The sequence below is a fragment of the Centruroides vittatus genome, unplaced genomic scaffold, assembly GCF_030686945.1.
Source record: "Centruroides vittatus isolate TY-2023 unplaced genomic scaffold, ASM3068694v2 contig_1758, whole genome shotgun sequence".
Taxonomy (NCBI): Eukaryota; Metazoa; Arthropoda; class Arachnida; order Scorpiones; family Buthidae; genus Centruroides; species Centruroides vittatus.
In genome coordinates, this window is record NW_027121073.1 from 120269 (window position 1) to 139091 (window position 18823).

The window sequence follows — 18823 nt, forward strand, 5'->3', positions numbered from 1 at the left end:
AAAATGTGTATTTGAGACAACTATGCATGTCTAGCCCAAAGAAAGCCATCACTTGTTGCAGCTGGCAGCTTGGTATTCTTACAACGACCATACAAACTGTGCTTCAATTTTAATTGACAATAATGGCAGCTTCCAGTAGTCAACTGGATCTACATTAAAAAAAATACTCTACGCAAAGAAGATTTGTGACCTACAACACATACACACAAGACAGGAACTGAGCACATCCATGCAGAGATTGACTACCATTTAGATGTTTGTTGAGCAATGAGGAGTGATTGCATTGAAACATAATAAGGTATGAAAAAACTTGAATATTTTCTGTATCAATTCTGAATATAATAAAATGCTTTGTTTTTAATCAAATGTATTATTATTTAATTGTGAAATCTTGAACACCTTTTTCAGTGATCCTGTATTTAAATGGCATTTCATTTTTTTTTTTTTGTCTTTTTTTGAATGTTGTCTGGTACCTTGGAATTTGTGAAGTTATAATATGGAACTTCTATTATTTTAGTTTGTTTTCGGTGGGAAGTACCCTGTAGCCAATGGAATTTTTTGTCAACTTTCTTCCTGATTACACATGCTTTTTTGTTGGCTATGTCTCTTACTTTACTCAATTGCTGGTGTAGAGTGACTGCAACTTTAAGTAATACTTGCATAGATTTAACCTTGGGGACAATCCACAATGTGATTGTGGTATTCAAGAGGACCAAACACCACTTCACTTAGTTTTTTGCTGCAATAGGTACAATTACATTAGGGATAGTTTAATGAGAGCTGTTATTCTTGAAGGGTACAACTGGCCTTGCAATCCGCACCAACTCATTCACACACATACAATGTTCCATCATCTACTCGCATTTATATCCCTTAGTGATGCTCTTGAGAGCACTCACTCAAGGGCATGGATGGCAATTAACTTTTTCTTGCTTGGTTTCAACTGTCAGCATTTAGCTGCCTTTTAACTTTGTATTTTAATTCTTTTTTCTGTCTTCTTTTTCAGTCTAAATTCAGTTAGTCCTAATTGTAAGTTAGATTAGGGACTCTTAGCATGGTTTCCAATTAGGATATGATAGGTTAGGTTAAATTAGATTAGGGTTTGTTAGCTTTAGTCCTCTGGTTAAATTTGTCCTAGGTTATGGTAGGTTAGTTTAGTTAGTGAGTAAGTTAACGTTTAAAAATAAAATAAATAAAAAATAAATAAATAAATAAAAGAAAAAAATTGGGATCTTGCCCATTTGTCTCTGTTGGTCTGTTCATCTCGTCTAGTTTGTCATTGTCTTTGTTTCCTTTTCGCGCTGTCTGTCTAGCTGTTTAGTAGTATTAAGATTCGCAATCACATTCAGTTTTATTAGTATTAAGTAGATATAAGTCTTCCTACTAACAGCCACTTGGCACTAACTTCTACACTTAGCTATTCATGGTGGCACTCAATTATCCGTGTTCGCTACACTCAGGTTTTCTTTTAGACCCTTTGGGAGACTATGACTTTGCAGCATAAAAACTGCACACCGACATCAAACATAGAGGGTACTGTAGCCATATGTATGCCATTCAGAGGAATCCTACCTTTCTCTACTGTCTATTTCCTCTTCCTCCTCCTTTCCCTCCCCTTTCCCTTACCCTCTTTTCTGCCAGCTAAACACTTCGCGTATGGCCGATGTCTTTCTTGTATGTATGTATGTATGTATGTAGAGTGACTGCATCACATTGTTCATCGAAACATAACTATGTTTCAGGAAGAAACTGAACAAAAAAATATGTCGTCTTTTTTTAAATATATTTATTCATTTGTTCTAATAAGTTTAAATTATTCTAACAATTACATCTTTAAAAACTATATTATTAAAGAACAGATAAATCTTTTATATAAAAGTTCCTTTAGTATAAAGGTTGTTAGAAAATTATAAGTGTCTCTCAGATTTTGCCAGATCTGAATATAGAGAGATGGATAGATTTTTAAATAGTATGATAGACTAAAATTTTTATTTTAAAATTCTAGAAATAAAGATATTAGGACAATCTCTAAAAACAAACTTCTTCAATTATGTATTTTCAATTCTATTCATTAAGTAACTGACCAATGAAGAAAATGTAAAATTATTATTTTTAGAAAAGCAGATGTGAATGTTACATTCATACACAAAACATGAAATAGATATAAAAAACTTAATTAATTAAAATATTACATAAGTAATGTTCTTAATATAAATAATTTATAATCAATCATTGAACTTCAATATAAACTAATTTTGAAACACATGTTATAACAGTTAAATAATAATACAGTAGAGCATCATTTATCCGAATCAATTGGGGACTGGGTTTGTTCGGATAACCAATTAAGTACAAAAAAATATATTAACCTATCCGATGCTGAAATTTTTCTCCATTGCATGTTGCTTCGTGTTGAATTTTTGTCGATTTTAAGCCTAACGAAAATTTTTATAATAATAATCAAGGCTATTGTATCGTTAAAAATTATTTCTTTATTTTGTACAAACAAAATAAATATATTGAAAAATATAAAAACAAAAAAATTATACTTTAGAAGTTATCTAGTATCAAAAACGTTCGATTCAGCATGACACAGTCTGACTGGAAAGCTTTCGGTTGACCGGCTTTCGCATAAACAATGCTCTACTGTACATCAAACATTGTTTAACTAATTAAATGCAGTTATGTAAACAATATTTATTACGTAAAAGAACTGTATTTAGTTTTGTGTAATACACACCATAAAATTTTAAAAAGTTTATTAATATAATGCATATTAAATTTATTAAAAAATTCTATAAAATAGTAATTAGAAATTTTTGCATTCAATTACCATAATTATCTCTATAGATAAAACATTGTAAATATAAATACCTGCAATGAACCAAAATTGGAACTGCTTCAGATGCTTGAAATTTTCTAACTAATTGAATAAGTTGTAAAATTGGTTCTACAGATACTGGCACACCATGATCTGGCCAAGTTGTGTAATGAAACTGATATATTATTCGTTCTTTATTACTATTATTGTTAATGGCTTTAAATGTTCTGACTAGAAAATCAGGGCAAATGTATTGTATTTTCAACTGAAAATTAAATATAATGTAGAAATGTAAAATATATTGGATTATGTAATGTTTATTAATAAATATTTTTCTGAATACTTACAACTTCAACAGTAACATATCCATAACTTTTTTTTTCTTCTTCTGACCAATAACATTCACATTTTTGCTGTAATATATTCCATAATTTAAAATTTATTTTTATATAGATATTTAGTCTTGCAATAAAACAAGATCTATATGTAACATGACTACTTTAATAAACTATTATATAAAGTAATAATTTATTTTGATTCTATTTGGATAAACAAAATTTTAAAAAAAGAATTGGCATTTACCAAAAATCCTTAATTAAATAGTAAATATGACAATAAATTATCACCAAAATATCTTTCATTATTTATTAATCAAACATATCATTAATATAAAGTGTTGAGACTTAGAAATTCATACGATGTCAGTGCATAATTACAAGTAAGAGGTGCACAAAGTCGTATTTATGATCTTGTGTGATCTAACATGATTTCATTTCTTCCTGCCAAGAATGGCATTCTGTAGGTTCAAAGTTTGTGTTATGCAATTTATTGGTTTTATCTTCATCTAATTCATAATAAAGTGTATTACGAAAACTAAAGGCCTGAATAATTCATTTAACATAAAGAATAACATTTTTTAATACATAAATGTGTAAAATGTCATTATAGTTTTGGAAAAAATGTTTCCAAAAAAGAAAAGAAAATTCCTTTATGAAAAAATTATCTAGAAGTTTTTGATTAGAGAACAACACTACAGCTCAGCTAAAATACAAATAAATTTTGAAACAGCTTCACAGACAACAAAAGAGTGGCACTAGGAAAGACTATATTAGATTATTGTGTGTGTGAACAAGCATTAATGTAAACAAAATATAATTGTTTTTTTTATTTGTTAACCACATGCAAATAGATATATTTAAGATAATGTATAACTACAAATTTCAAAAAAATTTTGTTCTTATAATAGCTCTGTTCTTTTTTAATGAAACTGACGAAATTACTTTTATTGTTATTTATTATTTAGAACAATTAGTGGTATTAATGTTAGTATCACTTTGTTCAATATTCTATATTAATTAATAAACACAGCTGGATTATAGTTTTATAACTCATAATGACAATTTTATTATTATTAAAAATTAAAACGTAACATATTATATTTTTATCACAATGCTTTATTACAAATAATTAATAAATACTATTAGTATTTGTTATAGTAATTTAATAATTTTAATTCTAATATTTTATATAATAAATAGTTTAAATATTTTTACTTTTGAAACAAATAAAACATATATATATACATATATATATATATATACATATACATAGGTTTGGTTTTGATATATACCTTTCCAGATTCCCTTTCATTACAAGCCATTATAATAACTTTTACTTCACATTCCCAAATCATTCTCCAAAAATCAACAACTGTATTAGGGAGTGGACCTTGGGAAGCGATATATTCTAAAGAATTGCTAGCACCCTGAAATAATAAATTAAAACAATTATTTTAATATTTTATGAAAATGATTAAATATTTATTTAATAACATATTTCAATAAGAACTACACATATACCCAGTTTAAGTAGTTGAAAAAATATTTCAATATTCAAAGTATAAATTATATAATACAGTCAAACCTGTTTTATATAATGTCATAAATAGCCATTGTCATATTACAGGCAATATTTGTTGATAATAAACTAAGGTATTTCTTTTGAGTTATTTGCTTTAAATGTTACAGAAATTTATTTCAATAGAGGATAGGATAGGATGTTAAAAAAAAGGTCTGACTCAATGGTACAGCCTTGGGAAGGAAAGGGGGATAGGTATGGTTAAGTAGAGAGTGAGGTGGGGTGGGAATGAGAAGGAAAAGAGAGAGGAAAGGAGAGTCACAGAGCATCTGCCAGGAATCAATGGTGGGATGCAAATGATATGGAAGGGACCGCATGTGGATAATATACAAGTAAGAGGATTAGACGTGACAATAAGCAATTGGTGGAGGAAGATCTACAGGTACCACCATAACAACAGGAGTCCAGAGAGAGGTGGTTAGGTACAATAACAGCAGATAGATGTCGATAAATAATGCACCAATATACAGGATAATGTTTATTGCAAGGGAATTACATAGAACTGTGGTTAAACATAAAACAGCAGATAACCATAGACCAATGGTTATACATGTAACAAAGAGTATACAAGTTACAGTGGTTATACATAATACAATGAATAGATGAATTACAATGGTTATACAATATGCTATGGTTGTACATTTTACAATGGTAGCCTTATATCATTGGATATACAAGTTACAATGGTTAAACATGATAAGAAGGAGATCAATGATGCCAGAAATAAACAAGATACAATACACTAGGCTGAGTAGCAGTAGGGTAACACAGCAGAGGATATGGAGTTATAAGTTGCTTACAGCCTTGTCGTAAGTGTAGTGGATGTGATCCCTCCAAGTAAGTTTTGGATCTAGGATCACACCCAGATACTTGATATTGTTTGTCCACGGGATTTTCTGATTAATTTTAATAGAGGGACACTTCTGGAGGGGGATTCCCTTTGGGGAAAACCATACAATCACATTTATTGTAACTAATTATGAGCTTGTTCTCCTCACTCCACTTGTACACCAACTTCAGCAGATTGTTTGTATAAGTCTGTAAGGTTTCATGATTTTGATGGCTATGCAGGACGGCTGTGTTGTCCACATAGCCTTGAATATATGAATCTCCATTTAAATTTGTTCCTTTAGTGATGTTCAGTAGACCATTATATAAGATATTCAAAGGAGAGGTCCTGATTTTGAACTCTGAAGACATCCTCTGGAGATAAACAATCTACAGTAGATTTTACCAGTCTCAATTGCCATTACCTCCCTCTTCAATAGGTAGCTGCAAAGAAGCTTTAGAATGTTGGCCAGACAGTTCGTTTCAACCAGAGTAGACAGAATGGCAGGCCACCATACATGGTCAAAAGAGCTGTTGAAGTCAATGGTGACCATCATAGTGTGCCTACCAGCGAGTTTTGCAGTCTGAATATAATGGATGATTTTTTCAATAGCCTGGTGTGTATTCTTTCCTTTTCTAAAGCCATATTGTGCTTCTTTGAGGCTGCCTTATTCTCAAGGTGGTGGAGGATTCTTCCCGCCATCAGTGCATCCAGGACCTTCCCAATCACTGCTGGAGTGAGATTAGGCAATAGCCAGAGGCTTCAGTCGGTGTTATTTCAATATAGCTACTAATAGATTTATCATAAATCCACTAAATGTCATGCTGTCAATGACAATAAATGATGAATTATTAGATGTAAGACCATTTCAAAATATTTAAAAATAATATTTTTCTTATCATATGAAAATTAATGAATTAATCCAAATGAAAAATGGACAGTAGATTGAAAAAATTAAATGAAAGAAGTAAATGACTTTTTAGTTTAAAACTTGAGTAAATTTTAACAAAAATGCATTAAATTACAGTTTGTTATAAGACATATATGAGTGGGATAACATCTATATTTTACATATACAATTAAGTCCACTTAGAAAGCACATGGTAAGGGAGCAGTTTGCTTAAGAGAGCAATCTCTTAAAGTTCGAATAATCTCCCTTGGATTTTATAGTAGAGACATTGGTTAACAGAGCAGTTCATTTAAGTAAGTGCTGTGTTGGTAGCATGTTTAGAGCAGCATCTGTGTAAAAGAATACTACTTTAATTAAGGAAGATTTATAAGGTTTAGCTTTATTCTTACAGTACATCACTGCCCAGGGCTCTCTACATTATGGTATTTGTTGGGATTTGGTGAAATCTTCCATTAGGTAGTTTTCTAATAAATGGACAAACAATTTCTTACAAAATTGTAATGAACAGGTTATATTGGACACATGTATGAGAAGCAATTACATATCAAAAATAATATAAGATATACAGGGTGCGGCGCCAAAATCTGGACAAATTACACATTTTTTTCAAACATATTTTTTATTGAAAAAACGAAAAGGTTTACAAATTTTTTTTAATCACATTGTTTGCAACATCATACAGAATACATTTATTCAATATAGCCCCCTCCTGCTTGAATGACCGCCTCTATTCTTGGTCTGAATTGTGCGCATGTGCGCTTTAATGTCTCACGGTCAATATTGGTGAATGCCACATCAATAGCGGCTCTCAACAATGTGATGTTTGCATGTCTGGTCTTGTTTGCAACCCTTTCAACTACACTCCATACGTAGAAATCCAGAGGATTTAAATCTGGGCTGTTGGGAGGCCAGAATTCTTTCGACCAAAACATGTCAACGTTGTCCGACAACCAATTTTGCACCAAATGACTTGTGTGGGTCGGCACACCATCCTGTTGAAAAACATACGGCTTTCCAGATGACACAGTTGCCATCCATGGCTTCACTACATTTGACAGAGCATGCAAATAAACATCTTTTGTGACATTTTCCCTTTGTTAAAGAAATACAGTGGCATGACATCACCCTCACTGGACACAACACCTAGCACATGAACATTCGCCGGAAATTTCGTTTTTGCAATAACGGGGACATCTTCTGGGTCATAGGCAAGCCATCAGTCATTCCTTCGATTGATTTTCGCATCAACAGTAAAAATTTTATCGTCAGAAAAAAATCTGAGTCATCCGGCAGCATTGTTTTTTAAGGAACACAAAAGCAGATTACAGCGTTCAACTCACTTTGTTCTGGCAGCTTCAGAAAGCATCTGTCTCACTTTAATTGTGTAAGACTTGTAGCGGAGGTCCTCCTCAACTATTCTATGCATAGTTTTCTCGCTCACACCAACAACCGACGACAATTTTCGGATCGACTGACCTGGATCCTCAAAAATCAGCTCCTGAGCCCATTGAATGATTTCAGGGGTTCTGACAATGCGCTCCTTCGAGTGAATTTTCCTTGCCAGTGTTACAAAACCTTCATTGGACTTCTCCGACTGATTGTATTTTGCAACGACATCATAAACGGTTGATCTCAGGTATCCGAAGAACTGAATAATTTCTGTCGCCGAGTGCCCAGCACGAACAATTTCGATAATCATGGCTCTTCAGTTATACTCAGCACTTTGTTTCAACATGGCGACTGTTTCACGGTTAAAATGGTTTAGTACACATGTCAAGCTATTTGAACGCCAAACACGACATCTACTGGTGGTACAGAATGGCGAGAATTTGAAATTGAATTTTGTCCGGATTTTGGCGCCACACCCTGTATATAAACAAATGTTTTTTTATTGATGTTAATCTTGATTCCACCAAATAATAATAATAGTTTCCTAATGGATTTTTAAGCATTTTTCTTCCTTTTTTTTTCCAATGAACTTCACAGATATCTACAGATTCATGCATGCACTGTGTGGCAGCCATGCAAAACTTCAAGCATTCACAAGTTCTCATGAGTGCATCTTTTGAAAAAATGTTTTAGATAAATGTTTGTTAACATTTATCTAAAACATTTTAGATAAATGTTAACAAACATTTATCTAAAATGTTTGTTAACATTTTAATGTAGAATTAAAATATGCAATAAAAAATGAGAGTTCTCATTTAAGAAAATGAAGGTAAACCTGTTTTCACCAATTCTAGTGCCATTTAATATAAAACCTATAGCCCAATCTTGTGGCCTCTTAAAGTCTAACATTTTTAGTACAATGATGGTTTTTTGGTAGGACATTTATTTATTGTGTTATTTCAGAGGATTGATCAAAATGAATCACCTTGTATATTTATAAAAAATTCAATCAAGAAATTTTGATTATTATAAGAATAATTACAGATTACTAACAATTTAAGAAGGAAATCAACAAATTACCTTAGGTATAACTTGTTTATTATTATTTATAAATACTATTTGTTCATAACAATAAACAACAATGTCATAGTTTGAAATGATGTCTGTGTCTTTAACTAAACATTCATATTCAAATAATAATGAAATCAATTAATTATCAGAATAATTTGACAGTAAAAATGAAAATTTTGTTTTGGTATTTTAATGAAAATTTTAGCATTTTAATCTCTTGTATATGTCAAATCCTATTGCATACATTCTGAATGCTGCACATCCAATTTAAAGTGAGTTATATTACATTATAATTGCATTATTTACATTAATATTTTATTAATTTAATGGAAACCTATCTAAAATTTAAAAATAAAGAATTACCTTTATGTAATTTGCATTTATATAATCTGAACCAGGTATTTCAGAATCTTCTGTAAGAATAACCCTTGTAATGTCATCTAGAATAAATTTTTTTATGTAAGAATTTAATAAAATGCATAATCATTAAATTATTTGAATACAGATGAAATCCATTTTAACTACAATAAAGTGATAATTGAAATGTTAGCATCCTAAACTATTAACATACATAAATGAGCAATCAAGAAATTAGAACTTGATTTAATATAGTAAGCTTCAATTTGAAATCTATAAATTTTTAAAAAGTAATATCTGTAAATTTTACTTACAAGGTAAAATGTCTTTATATCTATTCTTGCAGCGATTAATTTCTTGTGCTCCATGTTTACATGAAAATTCAGGATCTTGTTTTAATTTATCTGTCAAAGCCTTTAGTTGCTTAAAAAATAAATAAATAAAAGTTAAAAATAAATATAACAACAATATACTTTAATGTACGATTCCATTATATTAATAATATTAAAGCTGATAATGACAATCACAATCTAATTATTAGAAGGTTTAACCTTTTAATCATTAAAAGAAAACTTCAATTTTATATTACTACACTAAAATGTAGTCTTGCTAATTCAAACCAATTATTGTATGGATTTATTGGGATTAGTGCAATTATATATAACAGGTAGTCAAAAAGAACTATAAACAAATACATCATATGTTTTTAAAAATTTGTACTATATATACAGTACATATATTTTTGTTAAAATGTACAGTAAAAATTAATTTCATAAATTCTCCATGTTTTAAAAAATAATTTATGATTTCTTTTTGATTTTGGCTGAAACATTTAATGGAAAATATAAATAAAATTATATTGGATTAGCAAGAGTGCACTGTATATAATAAGACTAATTATCGAGGAAATAATTTTCATTTCAAAGCACACAATTGAAAACTGTTGAGATGTGACCATAGTTTTTATCTTCTGTAGTCAGTGGTGAATATAATTTAGTATGAATGGCACTGCGTGTTATTTGTTTCCAAGTCTTTCAGTTCTTGTTCTGCTTGAAGATTTAGAAAATGTATGTTAAAAATTGATTATTTACAATCTGCTTTTGTTATAGTGCAAATAATTACACATTTGATTAGTAATTATTCAAAATGGTGCTTAACACTTGGAAGTAAAGTATATTAATGTTATAAGTCATAACAATGATATCATATATGTATAATTTATTGTATTGCTGAAACTGCACTTGAATAAAAATATAATTAAAATGAAAACTGTTTTATAAATAACAGTCATAATTTTGTAATTTGAATTTTCCTTATCTTCAGAAATTAAAACATTGGTAATTGTATAATTTTGAAAATCATATTAATGTCATTAATAATAATAATAATAATAATAATAATAATGACCAGACATCACACTCATTGACAAACACAATAAAATCACATACATTATAGACATATCCATTCCAAACACTCACAATATACAAAACACATGCACTGAAAAAATTAGCAAGTACACAGAACTCGCCCAGGAAATAAGGCATCTGTGGAGGATGGATAGGGTGCTTATTGTACCTGTTGTTCTCTCCTCTACAGGTGTCATACCACACACACTACACAAAAGCCTGGGCACATTAGAATTGAATAGAAACACATACATCACTCTACAGAAGGCCACTATATTGAATACATGTCATATTGTGAGAAAATTCCTGAATACAGACACACACACTGATACACTTCTTTAATTTCTGTTTTGGTTACCATGCCTTGACTTTGGTCCGGCATAGTACACAGCCACCGGTGTTAACAGAGTATATCTCACTTAACCCAACATAATAATAATAATAATAATAATAATAATAATAAAAACTACAGAAAACACATACTCAAAGATGCAACACTCACAAATGACACATGCAGAAAATGTCACATCATGCCAGAAACTATACAACACATCACCTCTGGTTGCAAGCTCTTGGCACAGACAGATTATTTACACAGACATAACCAAGTAGCAAATATAATACACCAAGAGCTTGCAAAGAAACACAAATTAGCAGACATCCACGAACCATACTACAAATACATTCCACAGACAGTATTGGAAAACAACACGCACAAAATGTACTACGACAGAGCCATAATCACAGATAAAACAATTTACCACAACAGACCAGACATCACACTCATTGACAAACACAATAAAATCACATACATTATAGACATATCCATTCCAAACACTCACAATATACAAAACGCATGCGCTGAAAAAATTAGCAAGTACACAGAACTCGCCCAGGAAATAAGGCATCTGTGGAGGATGGATAGGGTGCTTATTGTACCTGTTGTTCTCTCCTCTACAGGTGTCATACCACACACACTACACAAAAGCCTGGGCACATTAGAATTGAATAGAAACACATACATCACTCTACAGAAGGCCACTATATTGAATACATGTCATATTGTGAGAAAATTCCTGAATACAGACACACACACTGATACACTTCTTTAATTTCTGTTTTGGTTACTATGCCTTGACTTTGGTCCGGCATAGTACACAGCCACCGGTGTTAACCGAGTATCTCTCACTTAACCCAACATAATAATAATAATATTAAATTTAACATCTTAATTTAGCATATATGGACATATTCTTTTTTGAATTTGCATTCTGCAAATCATTATTCAATCTCAAAAGAACTTCCAAATTAACAAGATATTTTTATTTTATAAAAAACTTGAAGTTCTTTAAAAATATTCCAAAACAGATTGAATTATTACAACTATCTCAAATAAAATGGGAACTTGACTAACTTTCAAACAGCTTTTATTGTAGGCTGTTAAGAAGCCATAGTATTATACTCACTGTTGCTGTGTTTTTCCCATTGAAAGATATTGTTCTTAAAAAAAATCTACATACCATATTGAAAAATAAAAATGACAAACAAACAATGACAATGTGTATAATACTATGACTTCCACAACCATCTACAGTAGGAAATGTTTAAAAGTTAAAAGCAAATTTTTTTGTTAGTATGAAGTGTTTGTCAAAGTACAATTCATTTTAAGATCTTCTATGGAACTTTTCAAGTAAATTTTTATAAAACAATAATCATTGTCATTTTATTTTTACTTTAGATTTTCATAAATGTTTATGTCTTAAAAAATTTAAGAATAGAATTGGAATAGAGAAATAAACCAAGCTAAATGAGCTGAAAATAACAGTTAATAAGTATAAAGCAAACTATTGGGATTAAAGTTGTTTATTTGCAAAGTATTTAACTAAAAATGAGTACGTTCAACATTTCAAAAATGTCATTTGGTCACCACAATGTCATTTGGTCACCACAACCTGAAGAATGTTTATTCTTCAGGTTGACCATATATAAGGTGACCAGATGTCCCACTTTTGGGAGACAGTCCTGATTTTTAACAATTTGTCCTGCATCCCACAGCATTTTAAAAAAGTCCCGAGTTTTGGAAAGATTAAGTTTTTGTCAATTAAATATAAGACATAAGTTTATGACACGTAAGATTGTGGTAAAGATCATTTTGTATCACATATCAGTACCAAGGTGTGCACGAGCATTGGAAATAAAGAATTCTGTGCTGACAAAACCCTTGGTGTTGGTGGTAAAGACCGACAGAAAATGGTTTGGGAGCACAGCTGCAGCCACAGAGCAGCGCGTATTCGCAGGCTGTCCAAACCAGCAAATATTTTGTTCATTACATGTTACGCAGTGCAGAGCTCTCATCTGTCACCACCTTAGAAAACTAGCAACTAAGCGCATCAGTTTGCATTGTTCTGTTGCTATGCTAGTGGTAAGGCTGGGGTTCATTTTGGTTACGACAGTATTATATAATAAAAATTACAATAATAAAGGCATACTCTAAATAAATACTCGAGGCAAATTCAGAGAAAAAGTAATACACGTTAGTATCATTATTATTTGGAAAGAAATACAGGAGGATTAAAATAATTGTTAAAATATAGTTTGTCATACATACTTTATGACAATTTTAAAGATTTATTACAGTATATATATATTTATTATGTTTGTAAATTTTACGTATGTTCAAATTTTTAAAAAAATATAATACAATACAATTTTTGTGTTCTTTGATAATAAAATTTGGTTGTTCCAGAACAATTTTTTCAGCAAGACAACCACTACCCCGTCAATTTTGTCCTGCTTCACCAATGTTAAAATCTGGTCACCTTACCATATACTATTCGAATTACAATTTTTAAAAAGTACATTAAATTATTCAAACACATCATTTCAATCATAGTGTGTGGTTTTTACATAAAATGGAACAGAAGTGACATATTTATATCATGTCTGCTCCATTTTATGTTCCTTTTGAGCTGCTTTGACAAAGCATCTCTCTAATGAATTTATAAATAAAAAAAATATAACATAGCCATAAATGTTCTATATTGTATTCAATAATTCAATAACTATTAATATTTACAATTTAGAACATTTAGTATCTTTCAGGAAGTTGCCTTATAAGTTAGTAAATACTTTCATTTTGCCAATAATTGTTATTGATTTTCATAATAATTTCTCAAGCTGCTTCTGAGTCATCATGAAATAAAATGCATTTGAATAATTAACATAAAATAAATAGTATAATAGTGATTCCAAGCAAATTATATAATAGCAAAATTAAAATATTTATTAATTTATAAGACAATTTATCAAGAAAATGTAATAGCCTACATGAAAATATCAAACAGAAATATATTATATTTTTAAATACACCAACAACTGCCATAAACAATTGGTGTATTTGCTTATGATATCGGGTTTCGTTTGATGTATGTTTATATTATATTTTTGATCAATTTCTCCATTTTTCATGAGACTGTTTCACTTTTGTGTTAAGATGATAATAAATAGTTTAAAAAAATTAGCTTGATTAGGTAAATTATAAAGTTAGCCCTCATAATATTGTAATTACCTAATTTATCTTTTACAATCATATGATATAACAACATAATCCAGATAATCAATCACCAATCTTTAATTACTTAACATTTTTGCAAATTTATATTATAGACAGGCATTTTATAATTTGTTAATATTGATAAATAGTATATTAATTACAATATACTATTTGATGTATGAAAAAAATTGTCTGGAATAGAATTCAAAGCTTCAATTCTGCATAATATACCAATGTAGTACTATTTGCATCATGTAGATCCTATGGAGTAGTAGTTTCAGACCTATTTACTAAAATTAGACTGATAATAAATATATATAACTGATATATATATCAGTTATATATTATACATACACTCACATTTAACAGTCGCACACAAGCATTTAATTAAAGTAATTCAAATTTACTATTCATTAATTAGTAAATCTGAATTGAAAGCCAAATAAGTTTGTTACTATTAAATCTATTTATAGTTATCAGTAAAAGATGACTTATCTATCCACAGTTCAAATTTATATTTCACTAATTCATTTAATTACATTGTAAATCTTAACTCTCGTATGAGAAATAATACCGTCAAAAATTTTTGTCAGTTTAATATTATGCATGGAAACACCCAGTGAAATTATTCAGACACAACCTAAATACTGCTAAACAGTTTATTTTTAATTTTACAAAAATTAAAATCTAAACTTTTGTTCTATATAAAAATTTATATAAAAATATTGGAAAATTTTTATAAAATTTTAATACTTTGTCATTATCCACCGCTTTCTCAGCAAATAAATCACGCCAAACACCTGATTTTTGCTGAGCATAGATTCTTTTATTTTTACTAACATTTTTACTTTGTCATTATTATTAAAGGTTTAACTATGTAGAATCTAAAATGCTTTGAACAACATTGTATAAATATATATTCATACAATTATTTTAACTATTGCTTTAAAAGCTTATTAAAGTTTAAAATTCAAATTTATATAGTCAAATATTTATTTTCATTTGCAAAAGAAAAACTATTACTTTTTTAATTTTTATTAATTATGATTCTCTACTAAAATTTTAACTTTATATAATAATTTATTGCAAATTTACTGAATTAACTGTGGTTAAATTTTACTCAATTCCTTATTTTCAACTATAAGAAGATATAATATTCATCTAATAACAAGTTAATATTTTCCAAATAATGGATTTAATAATAACAGAATTCAAGAACTACTCTATTATAATGTTATGATAATTAATTCTGTGCATGTGACTTCGCAATAAAAATTTCAATACTACACATTATTGATATAAGAAACAAATGATGAATACTAATCGTATAAAGTTTCATGTATATTACAACAAACTATAGTTAACCATATATAACAATCAATTAAACAGCCAGAAATTATGAACTATTTTTGTTTTAATTGTATTATAACATAAAAATAGCTGTAATTTCTGGCTGCTTGGTTGATCAATCAGTTTATGCTACTAGCATCATCAGGTTTAATAATAATTGGTGTAAGTAAAAAAATTAAAAGATTCATTGTAAATTTTAATAACAATTTTTAAAAACAGAAATTGAAATTTATAGTTCATTTTTAATTAGATCATACATTATCTGTATCATATGTATGGTTGGGAAATTTTGTGATAGGAGTGCTTTAATAAACATCAGTGATATTAAATATCGCAACAAATACAATAAAAATATTATAATATTTTGGTTATAAACAGTGATTCATTTCTGAAAAAGAAAACAGTTTGAAAATGGAAATTCAGCAAAATTTCTAAATCAAACCAAGGTTACTGAATCTATTTTTGAGAAGAGATCTTATGTGTTGCGTGTAACGTATCTTCTTTGTCATTGCTATTTATTTTGGTATCTAATAAAATATGGTACTAAAAACAATCAACTTAGTTATTAACATATTACTAAATTGATGCTTTCTATGCACTGTACATTAACATAAATTAATAAGCATTAACAAGAACATTAAAAATCCATATTAGTGACTCTAAAATAACTAATTTACTTATTTCAGTACATAAATTAAAATCTAAATTAATTACTAAAACTTTGAAAAATCTTGTAATTTAAAGCCGAAAATGTTATTTATAATGTAATATTTTTTTATAAAATACAACTGATTTCTTTTACATACGTGAAAGCTTTACACGTACTAAATTAAATATTAATATTAAAAATTAAAGTTTTCATAAAACAAATAAAAATAACTATATTACAGAAATTAAAACTTCTTTAATCGGTTGAATGTTTTCGAAGGATTAAGTCTTCATTTTTAGAACAATATAAAAATACATATACCTGATAAATATAAATGCATTTATCTCTAAATCTTGTGTGTCATAAATTATACTTTAAATAAAGTGTCTTATCTGTTCTAGTGTTTTAAAGTGTATGCTACCTTAAACATTTTCAACCTCGCATTATTTAAAATCTTAAAGCACATGAATTCATAATAGTTTTTATAATATAAGTGTTTATTAACTAATATTTATTTTATAATTTGACTACTTCTACACAATCTCATTAAATTAAAGGCTTTCTTTCTAAAAATCTTAATTACTATATTTATTAAGTACATTGACATTTTCTTGTCTTCAAAATGCACAATAACAAAAATAATCTTTCAAAAAAATTGTCGTTTTTTCTATACTTTATTAACTAATATCTAATAATTAGTATTATTCTAGAAGTTATAAGAATCTTTTCTCCCTGACTTATACAATAAAAAATAATTTGACTTATTTGACTCCATATTTTTATATGCACAAAAATACTTTAAAATTATTGAAATTAATTTATTAAATGTTTTTTTATATTGATTAAATATTAAATAAGAACTATGATATTTTGCACACATACTGAACATATTACTATTTTGAAAAAAATACTAAATTGTTTTTACTAATAATAAACATATCCTGTATAAATAAAAATGCAGTAAATGTACATATGCGGTCAAACTTTTTAAACCGAGTTTTGTAAAAATTTCGAATCATACACACAGTAAATGATTAAATTTTTTATTTAATAAAACAATAAATTTCATATTTTCTTTAAGAAAGAATGTATATATACACAACGATACTAAATTTTTATAGTTATTAAAATATATTTAATCTTTTAAAAGTGAAAAGAAACTTAAATTCTCTCTAAAAACAATTATTACAATTGTAAAAATTTGGTAATATATAAAAACAAACATTTAATTTCTGCTAATTCACAGAATTCGGCTAATAAATTTACTAGTTTTGCACTTATCGAAGTAAAATACAAAATTAATTTTATTTTTATCACGTTAATACGCTTTATTTTTTGTTACGTTATAAACTATTTTAACGAAAATAACTTCGTTCGATAAAAAATACAATCAAAAGATTTCGATTTCCATCTTGTACATCTTCATTAGTTTTAAAAAAAGTTTTCTAGTTTAGTAAAATAAAAATATATAAAAATGAATTTGCTCGTATTAACGTTTGCACGTCCCGTCGTTAAATTAATTTACTAAAACATTAATACTTTTTAAAAACATTGTAATATTTTAATTAACGACGCAAGATCTTTAAAAAAATCCTACATCAAAGGAAGAAGGAATGCAAAATTTAAAAACAAAAAACAAAAAAAATTAATATCTTAATTTAATGACATACTCATTTTATAGCTTATTTAATATCCTTTTGTAGATTAATTTTTTAATGTATTAATCATACTAGACTGAAGAGTTAGACAGAAAAATAATATATTTGTGGATTAATATTTTCAAAGATAATTTTGTCAGAATTTAGTTGATTGATTTAATTATCCTTTACCATATCAAAGCATGAATTTAATTTAAATGATTTTTTAACTTATAAAAAGTATATATTATCATTGTTATAATTGAAATAAGCTGTGTATTTACTTGTTTACTTATGAATGAATGAAATTGATTAATTAGATAAGTTGTAAATATTGTCAATTACATTATTATAAAAGATGAATGAAGAGAAAGAAAGTGGAAACCCTTCAAATTCTAAGTAAGGGAAATTCGTATTAAAAATAGATTTTTAAACAATTTACAAGTCAAACTTACTTGAAATTCCAAATCGTAAACATCCTTTCCTAAATTTTTTAAGCAATTATTATTTTCTAAAAGATTTAAGAAATTACTTAAAATCGTTTTCAACGCCATCATTTAATTAATCGTTAACGTAGAGTTTTTTCTCAATTAATCCTTCCATTATTCGATAATTAAAGATATATATACACAATTTGATTATCTTCCTTTTCAATTTCCTTTTACGTCTGACGCCATCTTGTTTTCTTTCCACGTGATTTTTAAACTGTGATGTCATTCGTCACGTGAGAGGAAATTACTTCTCCATGTGTAAGGAAACAATTTGCTTCTATCTCTGTATCAATCGCGCAGTGAGAGTGCAAAGGGAATTTGTTTTGATACAAAAAATATATATATAAATACGATCGAAATTTAATAACAATTTATTTTTAAAATATATCAAAGGAAAGGAAGATATTGTATATCTTCTGTATGCTTATCTAATTAAAAATAGC

General features: G+C 28.2%; 1 protein-coding gene across 1 annotated transcript in view; it reads right to left on the reverse strand.

The window, feature by feature from the left end:
- Positions 1 to 18603, reverse strand: part of LOC136969191 (tyrosine-protein phosphatase non-receptor type 12-like) — a 27216-nt gene extending 8613 nt beyond the window's left edge. Inside the window, exons 1-6 of the mRNA XM_067263285.1 lie at positions 18345 to 18603; positions 9609 to 9717; positions 9301 to 9377; positions 4452 to 4586; positions 3169 to 3234; positions 2875 to 3086 (exon numbers count right to left, since the gene is read on the reverse strand). Coding sequence (XP_067119386.1) covers positions 2875 to 3086; positions 3169 to 3234; positions 4452 to 4586; positions 9301 to 9377; positions 9609 to 9717; positions 18345 to 18446 — 701 coding nt within the window. The 5' untranslated portion in view covers positions 18447 to 18603. The remainder of the gene's footprint in view (positions 1 to 2874; positions 3087 to 3168; positions 3235 to 4451; positions 4587 to 9300; positions 9378 to 9608; positions 9718 to 18344) is intronic.
- Positions 18604 to 18823: the final 220 nt, after the last annotated feature.